Source organism: Salmo salar, chromosome ssa04 (genome assembly GCF_905237065.1).
Source record: "Salmo salar chromosome ssa04, Ssal_v3.1, whole genome shotgun sequence".
Taxonomy (NCBI): Eukaryota; Metazoa; Chordata; class Actinopteri; order Salmoniformes; family Salmonidae; genus Salmo; species Salmo salar.
The window spans coordinates 38,756,404-38,769,543 of NC_059445.1; the positions used below are offsets into that span (position 1 = coordinate 38,756,404).

Genomic DNA, 13,140 nt, shown 5'->3' on the forward strand with positions numbered 1-13,140 from the left:
ATCATCGTGATGGGCTACCTCTTACTGCTGCTCCCAGGAGACTGAGATGACAGTGTTGTCCACTGGCTAGAGGGTTTGTAGCAAGGAGGATGACAAGAGGACAGCGTGGTTGGAGATGATGGAGGAGCAAATGCAAAGCCCAAGCACAAACTAGCAGGCATTTCTGCCCTAACTTCATGCTTTGGTTGTGCAGGGCAAAACTTGGCGTCAAAAGTCTCTCGAAATAAACAACAAACATTCAATGCATTGTCTTGTGTCTTTAAGAGCTGAAGTGCCAGATGGCCATATGTTACAACATTGTGGAGAGTGGATTATGTGTTTATAGATACAGTCAAATAAAACAAAATCGGTATTTCTCTATGCAGAAAATGAAATGCATTTTCTATTTTACTTATCTGATTTTTCTTATCACTATGGCGGTAGTTTCTGTAGCTTCAGTTTCTGAGATGGCTGTATTCTTCCAGTACGAAAGGTGGCGGTAGCGGAGCTCAACTGTTACACCTTAAGTTAAATCAGTGCACGCATGTGTGCAACGTTTTTTGGGGGAAGAAACGGCGTGCAGCAACCAGGCATAGCAGTGGAATTATGGCACTGAATGCAGGTAAATAAGACAACTTATTTTCTTAAATACTCATCTTTTATTTTGGTTGGCGTTCTCACAAGTTTATTTTGCTAATTGTCTTTCAGAATGCCAGACTCCGACGTTTTTGGGAATTAAAGTTTTGCCTGAAAGCCCACTTTGACAGCTAGCATGGTTAGCTTAGCCAGCTAACGTTAGCTTGTTGGCTAATTAGCTTGCTAGCTAGTTGTTTTGGTCCACCGGTGTCTCCAGTTCAGTTAGCACAAACTGACGTCGCGTGATACTTTCTTGCTAACCATCTAGTTAGCTCACTTATCTAAAGTTATATTATCAGCCGCTAACATTATCTAGGTTATCTGAAATCGATTATCTGTCAGTTTGATAAGCTAACTAATTTAGCTAGCTGCGTGATGAGCAAGCCAACCAGTACTACTGTAGGTGCTTTTTAGTAACGCGGGTGTATTTTACAAAAACAGTCCGCATGAAGCCCGAAGTTAAATACAATTCCGTTTCAACTTAGCTACTGTGTCGGTGGGGGGAATTTGAAACATTATAAAAAGGGTGGTATTATTAAACAGACGTTCCAAACGTGGGTCTGTTGTAGACCTACTTCCTCTCTGCTTACCGCTGCTCTAGAGGCGTCACTACAGACACCCTGGTTCGATTCTAGGCTGTATCCCAACTGGCCGTGATTGGGAGTTCTATAGGGCGGCGCACAATTGGCCCAGCGTCGTCCGGGTTTATTCGGTGTAGGCCGTCATTGTAAATAAAAATTTGTTCTTAATTAACTGACTTGCCTAGTTAAATACATTTTTTTTAATTGACCTCGTGTCAATATAATTAAAAGCAATTCTAGTGTATGCAAATACACACGTTTCTAAAAACAGCTAGCCAGCCAGCTGTGTCCATATGACTGAGTTGTGGTTGCTTTAATGTCTGTTTACTCCTCTCATCCACCATGGTTGCCCTGTCAGATGATGATGACTTCGAGTGGACACCCCCTTCAGAATCTGAGACGAAGGTTATTCATGCTCAGCGGGAACGACAGGACAAAATAAGCAAGCTCATGGGCGCCTACCTCCTCAAGGGCTACAAGATGTTAGGAGAATGCTGTGAGCAATGTGGGGTGAGTGGGGGATAATCCAGACCAACCCAGTTAATATATTTGTCACATGTTAGCCAACATTAGATATAGTGAGATCTATAGCTAAACATATGTGTTATGCTAAAGAGATTGATTGATCTTGTCTTTGGAGGTTTTAGTCAGCATCTAAGTAGCTTTACTAATAAGGGGTATGACATTAGGTCTTGTGTTGAAGAATTTGTCTTTTGTGCCTCCAGACGATCCTCCTTCAGGACAAGCAGAAGAAGAACTACTGTGTTGCATGTCAGGAGCTGGACTCTGACGTAGACAAGGACAACCCAGGTAAGAGTCTGTGCAGGGTTAGGATTTCTGTTATGACTAGGCGAAAGAGTTGCCTGATGACTCATCCTGAATTGAATTCCACTGCTCTGTTCGTCGCTCCATACATTGTCATCCTAGAAATAGTTTGTGCTGATGTCAAAATGAGAGGTGTTTTTCTGGCCCAAACCATCGGTTTCTGGGTCCAATCAGAACAGTCAATGTGTTAGCATTCTACAAGATGTCCGTGGGGAAAGCAAATCCAGACTCATCGTGGAGAAGAAACACCATTGGGTATGGCGTTTGGCCGGAGCGCTGTGTATGGGTAGTAAGGTTAGGAAAGGAATTTCCTTACCTGACTCTGGGCCCTGATTATGAGTCATAACTTATGACTCGGTTTGCAACTAAACTTTTTTCTCCTCTCTTCTCTTCCCTCTTGTCTTACTCTCCTCTCACACTCAGCTCTGAATGCCCAAGCTGCCCTGTCACAGGTCCGAGAGAGACAGCTGGCCTCTCAGCCTGTCCCTCAGGCCAATGAAGCACCCTCCAGCGACGCCCCCCTCTCCATCACTGGGCAGCCCAGACCAGAGCACTGTGAGGGGGCTGCGTCAGGACTGAGAGGACCCCTACCTACACCACCCAACCCCTCCCCTGCATCCATCGTGATCCCCAACTTCCTCCCTCCGTCCACCCCCTCCATCCAGCCAGTCCAGGTGCCAGCCCCCCTAGTAGCCCCTGCACCTCACCCAGCCCTATCCAGTGCTGAGGAAGTAGTGCTGCACAAGCTGCGGTGGGCCACACAGGAGCTCCAGCACTCAGCCTCCGTAGAGGCCAGTATCCAGCTGTGCAGCTTGATCCGCAGCTGTGCAGATTCACTGCGCAGCCTGAAAGAGCTTCACCAATCATGAGACTGAACTGATGGCAATTCTAAAAAAAAAACCAGAAACAAGGCATAAACACACACTCACATAAGCAACACCGGAAGTTATAGCAGCTTGTTTCCCTTGCAAAGGTTTTTGTGGCAAGTTGAAGCTGCTTCGCCTCTGCCGGTAAAGGTTATTGTAATAAACTTGGACAACTGTCTGCATATGCATACTTTGCATTTTGAGGGCCTGACCTATAGTTATATTTTGTTTATACATTGCTGTTACTTTTTATTTGCAGTCTTCTCTGTGGATGCACGGTAAAGTTGACACAAACTTGCATGATGACAATGGGCACCTCTGAGTGGTCGAATATCTTGAACTAAATATAGTTGAATGGTGTTTGACTGGTTGGTATTAATGTATGTCAATTGTTTATAAAATCAGAATTTATCCACGTTATTCATACTTTCTGTGGTTATTACTTAATTTTTAAACAATTTTCCATGTAATGTAATTGTGTAGTGTTGTAGATACAGTAGCAAACTATACTAGATTAAATACGTAATATTCTGTATTGTGGTAGTAGTGAGTTTCCTTGTTAGGTGTTGAAGCAGATGGGATGTTTTTGATAAGGACAGTAGTTTTTAGTGTCATAATTATAACTTTTAAGAGTCACTTATGTAGTAGGGTACTGGATGAATTTCAATTTGTATAATTGGAAAAAATGGAATAGAGTAGAATTTGAGGTAAAGCTATATACAATATTCAAATAGCAATATTTTGTGGGAGTTTTCAAAGTGTTTTTTGTCTTGATGTATAAAGGCATTTAGAAATGGGTAAAGGTGCAGAATTTGATATTGCTAGGATTAAATCGAACACTGCCATCAACGTAGGACAGTTTAGTTCCTCGGCGTTATTGTTCCTAAGGACATCCTACTACTGTTTCCTCTATCCCCAAATATAGTGAGTGATTCTGACAGCGGTGAAGCGCCTCGCTGCGATGAAGTGGGATGGGGCGGGGATACATCGAGGGGCGAGGTTGTCAGTTGAGACAAAGAAAAGCCTTGTAGAGAAAAAAAAACCCAAGGAAACGAGGAATAAATTAACCTTGGTAACAGCTTTTTTTAAAACATACGATATTAATGTTTTCATGGTCAAAGTAATTTTTCATCCACACAACGATGGACGCTGTGTGCACGGCGCCTCTATTGTACTATTGAGGACTCGTTGGAATTACAATAATAGGCTTGAAGGTGGACCGACGTTTTTTTTTATTGAAACAATGTTGCGGTAGACCTATTCCCTCTTTACATATGCAACATATTCTGTTGTAATTTAACGCTCATTATCGGTAGAAGTAAAACGCTGATCTGAGGCAATCAACGAAGACTACTATTTTGAAATCACATACGTGATAGTGTTCTTCCGTGATTTGAATTCAGAATTTTCTTTATGATTTAATATTTCTGGCAGTTATTTCGGGCTATATAATTAAACCCGCGGCAAGGTTTTTTTCTTTTTCAAAAATACATTGATAGAGGTAGAGGAAAAAAGATGAATGGGTTCCAGTCCAGTCCTCCTGAATGTCCAGGGAGCGTCTCTTCAATCGAAGGACTACCCCCTTTGCCAAAAGGCCTCAGCGGCATCCTGAACTCCAGTGGTGGCTCATGGAGAGACATCGAAAAAGTATACAGTAAACGGACACGCATTCAGGCCGACATCAGCAAGTCTAGAGTGAGCAACTCTCTTGGCCTCAGCAAGCCTGCAAGTCTGGATGCGGCGCTCGCTGTGCTGCGCAAAGAAATGGTATGAGGAAAGCTATTTCTGATATTATTTGTCTTCAGGGTCTTAGCTGTATATATATATATATATATATAAAGGACACCGTTATTTTTTCGAACCGGACCTCAGTCGGGGTGTCAACTTACTGTAGCATAGTAGAATACACAAGATGCAATTGTGAAACTTGGTTTTGTATCAGCAATTTTCCTCTTGTTATATGTCACTCACTGACAGTCACTCAATTAGCCCATGTCAGTGATTTGTAAATTGGTCTAGTTAGTGTAAAGTTGTAACGTTAGTAATCATGGCCGAATTGCCCACCAGTGCAACTGATTTAAAGTTTCCTTAACTTTAAGTCAGTTGCACAAAACATTTTATGTGAATTTCCCCCTTAAATTAAGTGAAAAGCTTAAGGGTGGCCATGAGGCCCCTTAACTGCTTCATTCAATATGAATGTCAATGTAAACACCATTTGTGGAGGTGAATGTGTCTTTCATCTGTTCTGGTTACAAAAGGAAAACATCAACCAGCTAGCTACATTACTTAGCTAGCTTAACAATGGAAGGTGCATTCTAGCTAGTCTGCAAACTAGCTTGAAATAGAAAAGTAATATAAAAAAAAGTAACTACAAGAAATGTGGTTTATTATCCTGCCTTGACTGTAGAAAGTTATATTTTGCCATCTCACAAAATAAAAGCCATCTCTTTGAGGAGGCATTTAATCAGTGAACCAGGCTGTCTCCATGGTAACCAGATACTCTTTCTGCCATACATGCCTTCAAACTACTGTAAAAGCCCTTAAGTATGCCATCACCAGCCGGCTTCCACCCGGTTACACAACCCAGCACCTTAGAGGCTGCTGTCCTATATACATAGACTTGGAATCACTGGTCACTTTAATAATGTTTACATACGGCTTTACTCATCTCGTATGTATATACTGTATTCTATTGTACTGTGTTTGAGCAATATCGGAGTGGCAATGACAATCTAATATTTATATATTTCTTAATTCCATTCTTTTACTTTTAGATGTGTGTATTGTTGCAATTTTTTTTTAGATACTACTGCATTGTTGGCGCTAGGAACACAAGCATTTCACTACACCCGGAATAACATCTGCTAAATATGTGTATGTGACCAATACAATTTGATTTGATTTGACCTAAGGTAATAGTTTAGGGGCTCTATGCAACGCCCTTAAACAATTCCCTGAGGTAAGGTAAAGTTATTCCTTAAGGGAAACCCTATAGATGTTTTATGCAACCTGGCCATGACCTCCAGGGGGCACCCATTGAATTTGTTAGTCACTGACTCAGAGATCATATTAACATGGCAAAATGTGTAGAAATGCAGGAATTTAGCTTTTAAAACTGCAAAAATGTGTCATCACCCCATGGCAAAATGTGTACAATTGTACTAAATTATCTGTAAAACTGCACACACAAAAAAGTAATGTAAAGCAAACATATTTGTTTAGCTTTTGTTAATAAAATACTGACGTAATAAATGATAGGATTAAAAACTAGTGCTGAGTAAATGTGAGTTAATGTGTAGTGGTTAACTGTATAGCTAATAGGCTATGTGTTTGTAGATCGACTGAGGTTAAAGGCCATGAAGCCCTTTATCTACTTCCTCAATCAGATGAACTCTTGGATACTATTTTATGTCTCTGTGAGAAGGAAGATACCATAGACTTCCAGTAATTGCGCTAAGGCTAGTTAGCAACTTCCTTCACGCAGAGACCTAAAATATACTGCTCAAAAAAATAAAGGGAACAATTAAACAACACATCCTAGATCTGAATGAAAGAAATAATCTTATTAAATACTTTTTTCTTTACATAGTTGAATGTGCTGACAACAAAATCACACAAAAATAATCAATGGAAATCCAATTTATCAACCCATGGAGGTCTGGATTTGGAGTCACACTCAAAATTAAAGTGGAAAACCACACTACAGGCTGATCCAACTTTGATGTAATGTCATTAAAACAAGTCAAAATGAGGCTCAGTAGTGTGTGTGGCCTCCACGTGCCTGTATGACCTCCCTACAATGCCTGGGCATGCTCCTGATGAGGTGGCGAATGGTCTCCTGAGGGATCTCCTCCCAGAGCTGGAGTAAAGCATCCGCCAACTCCTGGACAGTCTGTGGTGCAACGTGGCATTGGTGGATGGAGCGAGACATGATGTCCCAGATGTGCTCAATTGGATTCAGGTCTGGGGAACGGGCGGGCCAGTCCATAGCATCAATGCCTTCCTCTTGCAGGAACTGCTGACACACTCCAGCCACATGAGGTCTAGCATTGTCTTGCATTAGGAGGAACCCAGACCCAACCGCACCAGCATTTGGTCTCACAAGGGGTCTGAGGATCTCATCTCGGTACCTAATGGCAGTCAGGCTACCTCTGGCGAGCACATGGAGGGCTGTGCGGCTCCCCAAAGAAATGCCACCCCACACCATGACTGACCCACCGCCAAACCGGTCATGCTGGAGGATGTTGCAGGCAGCAGAACGTTCTCCACGGCGTCTCCAGACTCTGTCACGTGCTCAGTGTGAACCTGCTTTCATCTGTGAAGAGCACAGGGCGCCAGTAGCGAATTTGCCAATCTTGGTGTTCTCCGGCAAATGCCAAACGTCCTGCACGGTGTTGGGCTGTAAGCACAACCCCCACCTGTGGACGTCGGGCCCTCATACCACCCTCATGGAGTCTGTTTCTGACCGTTTGAGCAGACACATGCACATTTGTGGCCTGCTGGAGGTCATTTTGCAGGGCTCTGGCAGTGCTTCTCCTGCTCCTCCTTGCACAAAGGCGGAGGTAGCGGTCCTGCTGCTGGGTTGTTGCCCTCCTACGGCCTCCTCCACGTCTCCTGATGTACTGGCCTGTCTCCTGGTAGCGCCTCCATGCTCTGGACACTACGCTGACAGACACAGCAAACCTTCTTGCCACAGCTCGCATGTGCCATCCTGGATGAGCTTCACTACCTGAGCCACTTGTGTGGGTTGTAGACTCCGTCTCATGCTACCACTAGAGTGAAAGCACCGCCAGCATTCAAAAGTGACCAAAACATCAGCCAGGAAGCATAGGAACTGAGAAGTGGTCTGTGGTCCCCACCTGCAGAACCACTCCTTTATTGGGGGTGTCTTGCTAATTGCCTATAATTTCCACCTGTTGTCTATTCCATTTGCACAACAGCATGTGAAATTTATTGTCAATCAGTGTTGCTTCCTAAGTGGACAGTTTGATTTCACAGAAGTGTGATTGACTTGGAGTTACATTGTGTGGTTTAAGTGTTCCCTTTATTTTTTTGAGCAGTGTAGTATCCCAGAGTTCATCTGACTCTGAGGAAGTAGACAAAGGGCTTCATGGCCAAAATCCTGAAGTATCCCTTTAATGAAGCTACAGCTACCAATGTGATAATGGCTGGGGTATTTTTTGCTTGTTTTTGCTGTTGTCCAAATAGCATTTGAGTTAACATTTTATAGAAATTAAATTAATGCAATTTAACTTTCTTAAAATGTCATACCCCCACTTTCGGACCTCACTAAAACTCAGACCCTGGCTACAGCCCTGTTTGTCATATATAGTGACTGTTCCATTTGTCACTGCTGCTTTTTCTTTGGATATTGTAAGCAAATACATTGCATTTCAAACACAATTATTCTAGAAAACTACTAGAAGTATTATGCAATATTCCATTTCCAAATGGAATCATAGCTTCTTCTACACAATTGACAAAATTGCTATAGTTCATGTATGAGATGATTGACACAAGTATCTGTTCCTGTTGTCTGTCCTAGGTGGGCCTGAGGCAGTTGGACATGTCTCTGCTCTGTCAGCTGTGGTCTCTCTATGAGTCTATCCAGGAGTACAAAGGAGCCTTCCGGGACATCTCGTCCTCTCTGCTTTCAGAGAGCACCTTCACTACAGAAAATGGTTACTCTGAGGAAGAGGAGGATGACGAAGAGGAGGACAACGATGTTGACAATGTACCTAGGGATCCACCTAGCACTTCACTGACTCTCCAGCCAACTCAAAACTCTCGTGACCAATGGATCAAAGAGTCTTTCCACATTCCCTTATAAACTTACAAATCTTTTTCTCAATATTTACATAATATTAGCTGTTCCTTGTTCTGTATAGCCTTTATATGATTTATTATACTGGTACCCACCTAGGTTATTGGCAGCAGGACATATTCAAACTGGCACCATTCTGATCTGAACTGTCTTCATCACACAAGGAGCTGACATTTTCTACAACAACCTTGTAATTATACAATTTATATTCAAAAGACCTTGCTAATATATTTGGACTGATGGTGCCCATCTTGAAAAGAAAAGCCATACAGTATTTCAGATACCTGATGAATTGGAGGCATTTGAATTTGGTGTCATTTGTTACCTACGATTGGATGTAAGTACACAATGCCTACAATTAATTGAACACATGTTATTGGTATCCAATCACACTTATTGATACATTTGAAGACTGTATCAGTGGCAGTGTCTGATGTCAAAGGCTTAGGATTGTAAATGCCTTGTAATTTGCACCTACAATTTTAAGATTGAATGTAGTTTTAGACACGTAGCCACACACAAGCCTGTATTACTTGTTTTTGTTTGTTGTGTATGTGCAGTTTATATATTGAACTTTTTTTTTTTTTAATATTCGCCCCCAAAATAAAAATGCAATGGTAACATATGTCTCATTACTATGTCTCATAACTTTACTTCATTGGCCGGGCTAATGGGTCAAGCTCAGCTGTAATGTATTGGTTTGGAAAGGGTTGTTGGACTTACTCTAACCACTAGATGGCAACATTTGTTGTGCCTGAGAGATGTCAGCTTTTGGTCCATTCTGCTATTGCAAATCTGAAATATTGTGCTTCCCAAAATTAATCCAGAAAGACCTTCAGCTTCAGAAACTGTGTTATAGTTCATGTTTTTCTGGCTCATGGCAAAGTATGCAACTTGTTTCTAACTATGCCAAACTACTACGTCTCACCGAAGTCAAAAACGTTTCCTAGTACTATAAGTGGATAAGGTTGGTTAACTTAAGTTCAGTGGCTGTGCTGTTGCATGTTTTGGTTCAGTAGATCACTACTCTCCCACTGTCTGGCCAGTATAAACAAACCATTCCAGCCACACACAGTCTTATTAGGTAATGATCCTTGTTCTCTTCCTGGGGGGGAGAAGGAGGAGGAGCCCAGAACACAGGCGCTGAAAAACATTCAGATAGATTTACAAATACCATCATCATGCATTCATTACTACAGAATTAACCCTGAACATCTAATATTTCTACTTCTTGAGTGGTTGAAAGATAATTTGAATAAAACATTTTAAAGTAATGTTTAAACTTAAAACACCCTTTACACGTGGGGTAAATTAAGGTGAATTAAAGGGATACAATCAAGGCATCCCAGGTAACTTATCTTGCCATCATATTTAGTGTAGAACATAAACATTGCCGCAGTGACTTTCAAAGTTGTATTGCAACGCATCTCTAATTTTTATCAAGTCAACATCAAGCAATATAGCATTGGCCTACCAGTAGGTCAGGCCTTTTGTTCTCTCCACATAGTTCCTTCCATTTTTTACCACACGTCCATATACATTACACAGACATTATACCAGCGTAATGGAATAATATCTGTAACCACAGTGTAATAAGTATATTAGTACACATGCAGTCAGATAGTACTTGCTACTATTCATTTGGATTCTGTCTTCAAAGAAAACATACAAAAGGTCAGAGGCAAGTACTGCTCAACTGCTCATAGTAACTTGTGACAGGGTAATTACAGGAATAGATTAAAACTATACCTTTAAGCAAGGTACTTTACAGATCCACTAACCACCAGGAAATGACTAACTGAAAACAGGAAGCCCCCTACATCCCTCAGACATCCATCGTTATTTTCCTCATAGCCACAGTGCAAGGCCACAATATTCCACCCTTTGTTTGCATTTTTGTAATAACAGTCTCTGATATCTTATTGCCATTCGTGGTCAGTTCCCATTTTATTTTACTACTCATATAGCAACAGAACATTAAAACAGGGGTGAGAGCTTATACATTCCTTTTAGAAATTCCCATGTATTTCTATAAATAGGCCGCAGATGCTATGGATATTGTTAGACAACAAGGGGCCTGTCTGAGGACCCTTTTTAGTCTGGTTGGCCATGGACATAAATTACCAGTATCACCCAGTTTTAATAACCTACTTCTAATGGTTTTGTCTGGGAAATCTGCATGCAAATAACTTCAGATCTCAATTTCTTCTTGTGATTTGCTCTTAAAGTGTGCAAATGTTAGTGGCCTTATGTCTCTCAGACACTGATTAATAGTGAAGTGTTTACTACCTGAGTCACAGTAAATGACATGTTAAGTCATGACTTGCACATCCGAGAACAAGGTGGGTTGAGTTAGGGAAAATCTCAGCTCTAGCCAGCTCTCTAATTCACTGACCTCAGCCCTGAATACTGGAAACAATTTTTTTTTAAATTCCCTTTGTTAAATAATGAAGAGTTTTGAACATACTCGGGCACAATAAAACTCCTAACATCAACAGAATGCCTTGATCTTTAAGAGCCTGTGATCGTGCCTCCTGTCTCTGTCCGTGTTGTTATTAGACTGTATTGCCAAGTGGAAAGGAGAGGTAGGACCTACACATAAGCTGCTGCTGGTATAGGGATTCTAGTCCAATGATGATTCTAGGTCACTGATGAATCACACTCCTCTATCCCCAGCTGCCTCTGTCCATCCATCCATCCCTCCTCTCCTTCCTAAAAATATACTCCACACAGCAAGGGAAAATCCCTATGCAAGGCTACTCCTAATACGCACAGTGGGCCAGGACATATTTCCTCATGGAAACTCATGAATTATCTTATTGTACAATGTGTCTTGACCCAAACTGAATCACAAATCTTTTAGAGAAGTAAGGAAATGAAACGCTATTCCTAACATGTAAATAAGCGAATACGGATAAAAGTGTCAAACAGGCAAGAGCACTTTACACGTGACTTCAATGTATCTTGCAGAATTTCTAAAATACTTCAGTGAACAATTCAGCATATAGTATTCATTCGGAATAAAGTTCAGCAAAATTGGATTAGTTGGATTAGTTTGATTCACCCTTCATGTCTATGCTCTTCACTGGCCATCGTACTGGCAGTGGCAGTGTACAATGGACCAATCCAAAGTCTGAGGAGTTAGTTGTTACCATTGCTGTACCAATAGGCAGAAGATAGAGACAGGGAACTTTGCATACTGCCGCATCATCAATGCTTTGCATACCGCTCCCCTTCTCTATCTGCACCACACAGACGCAACAAATGATAGGCTACCACTTGGGGAGCGTATTCAATTTACTATAATCTATCATGTAAAATGTGTTATGGTGGCTTTATCGGATAGTTTTATACCTAAATGAACTGTCGACACGGACTTCCTTGGGAATAGGACTGACTACCTGTTGCATTTCTTTTGCTTTTCATATTCTGATCATGTGGAAGTGTTGCGATGAGGACGAAAGTGGATTTGGTTCCGCTTATAAATAGTTAAATAATTAGGCTACGGTAGTTTCGTGCTAAATGTTTTTTCTTCAAGGCGTTTAGTTGATATGGCGACAGTTGACTCAAGTCAATGAAACTTCATCGGCGGCGTGTCCCTGTTGAACACGGCAGCCTGAAGACATCGGTGTGTCACGCACCACGAACTGTCATTGCGCAGCCATCCTTTGGATAGCCTACTTTGAAAGGAGGGAGAAGAAAGAGGAACTTACTTTTTTTGAAACTTTTTTTTATTACCTGAACTAAATTATGACTTCGGTTTGGAAAAGATTACAACGCGTTGGCAAGAAAGCTTCAAAATTCCAGTTTGTGGCGTCCTATCAAGAACTTGTGTTGGAATGCACTAAGAAATGGTAGGTTATGTTATTGCTTTAAAAGTTACTCGGCTACTTTTCACAACATCCGATTGATGCACGTCGTCTGAACTGCTCCCATTACGGGCGTTTCTTCTTGTAATGTTTCTATTTTAAAAGTAGGTTTCCGCAGCCTAACAACATGGCCACTGTTTATGCTTCATGTCAAATAACTTATTCCATTATTTGATCAAAACCATCGGATCAAACCCATAACGGGCCGTAGCCCCTCATTACAAGTGACAAGAGTTACACTTTCAGGAAGGAGATGTGGTTAGTTAGTTGTTTCCTCAGCCTGGTTGCAACCTTGCTGGTCTCATATACTAGACTTAACATAATAAACGTAAAACCGGGACACCTAAATTAGTACCGGGACACCTAATTACGTTTGGTATGGTTACTTAAAACAGAAGGTTACTTAAGGGAAAGCAGGGGTGGATGTGTGTGTGTGTGTGTGTGTGTGTGTGTGTGTGTGTGTGTAACGTGGACGTCCAGCAACCCAAAGATTGCGTGTTTTTATCTCATCACTGACAATTTTTGCTAATTAGCAACTTTGCAACTATACTGAACAAACA

At 41.5% G+C, this 13,140-nt stretch overlaps 3 protein-coding genes across 14 annotated transcripts in view; all 3 read left to right on the top strand.

Annotated features, from left to right (window-relative positions):
- Positions 1-491: 491 nt before the first annotated feature.
- znrd2 (zinc ribbon domain containing 2) lies at positions 492-3,307 on the top strand. Its single transcript, XM_014196045.2, has 4 exons — positions 492-601; positions 1,555-1,706; positions 1,922-2,006; positions 2,445-3,307. Exons 1-4 carry the CDS (start codon positions 586-588, stop codon positions 2,888-2,890), a joined length of 699 nt encoding a protein of 232 aa, XP_014051520.1. The 5' UTR covers positions 492-585; the 3' UTR covers positions 2,891-3,307.
- A 518-nt stretch (positions 3,308-3,825) lies between these two features.
- Positions 3,826-9,332, top strand: fam89b (family with sequence similarity 89 member B). Its single transcript, XM_014196046.2, has 2 exons — positions 3,826-4,654; positions 8,433-9,332. The coding sequence occupies exons 1-2, from the start codon at positions 4,403-4,405 to the stop codon at positions 8,715-8,717; spliced, it is 537 nt and encodes a 178-aa protein (XP_014051521.1). The 5' UTR covers positions 3,826-4,402; the 3' UTR covers positions 8,718-9,332.
- Positions 9,333-11,932: 2,600 nt separating this feature from the next.
- Positions 11,933-13,140, top strand: part of ehbp1l1b (EH domain binding protein 1-like 1b) — a 29,436-nt gene continuing 28,228 nt past the window's right edge. For 9 of the 12 annotated variants that reach the window (XM_014196047.2, XM_014196048.2, XM_014196055.2 and 6 more), the window contains exon 1: positions 11,933-12,565. In XM_014196047.2, the coding sequence (XP_014051522.2) occupies positions 12,462-12,565 (104 nt within the window). In that variant the 5' untranslated portion in view covers positions 11,933-12,461. The remainder of the gene's footprint in view (positions 12,566-13,140) is intronic. The other 3 variants (XM_014196058.2, XM_014196057.2, XM_014196059.2) reach the window with 2 other exon arrangements.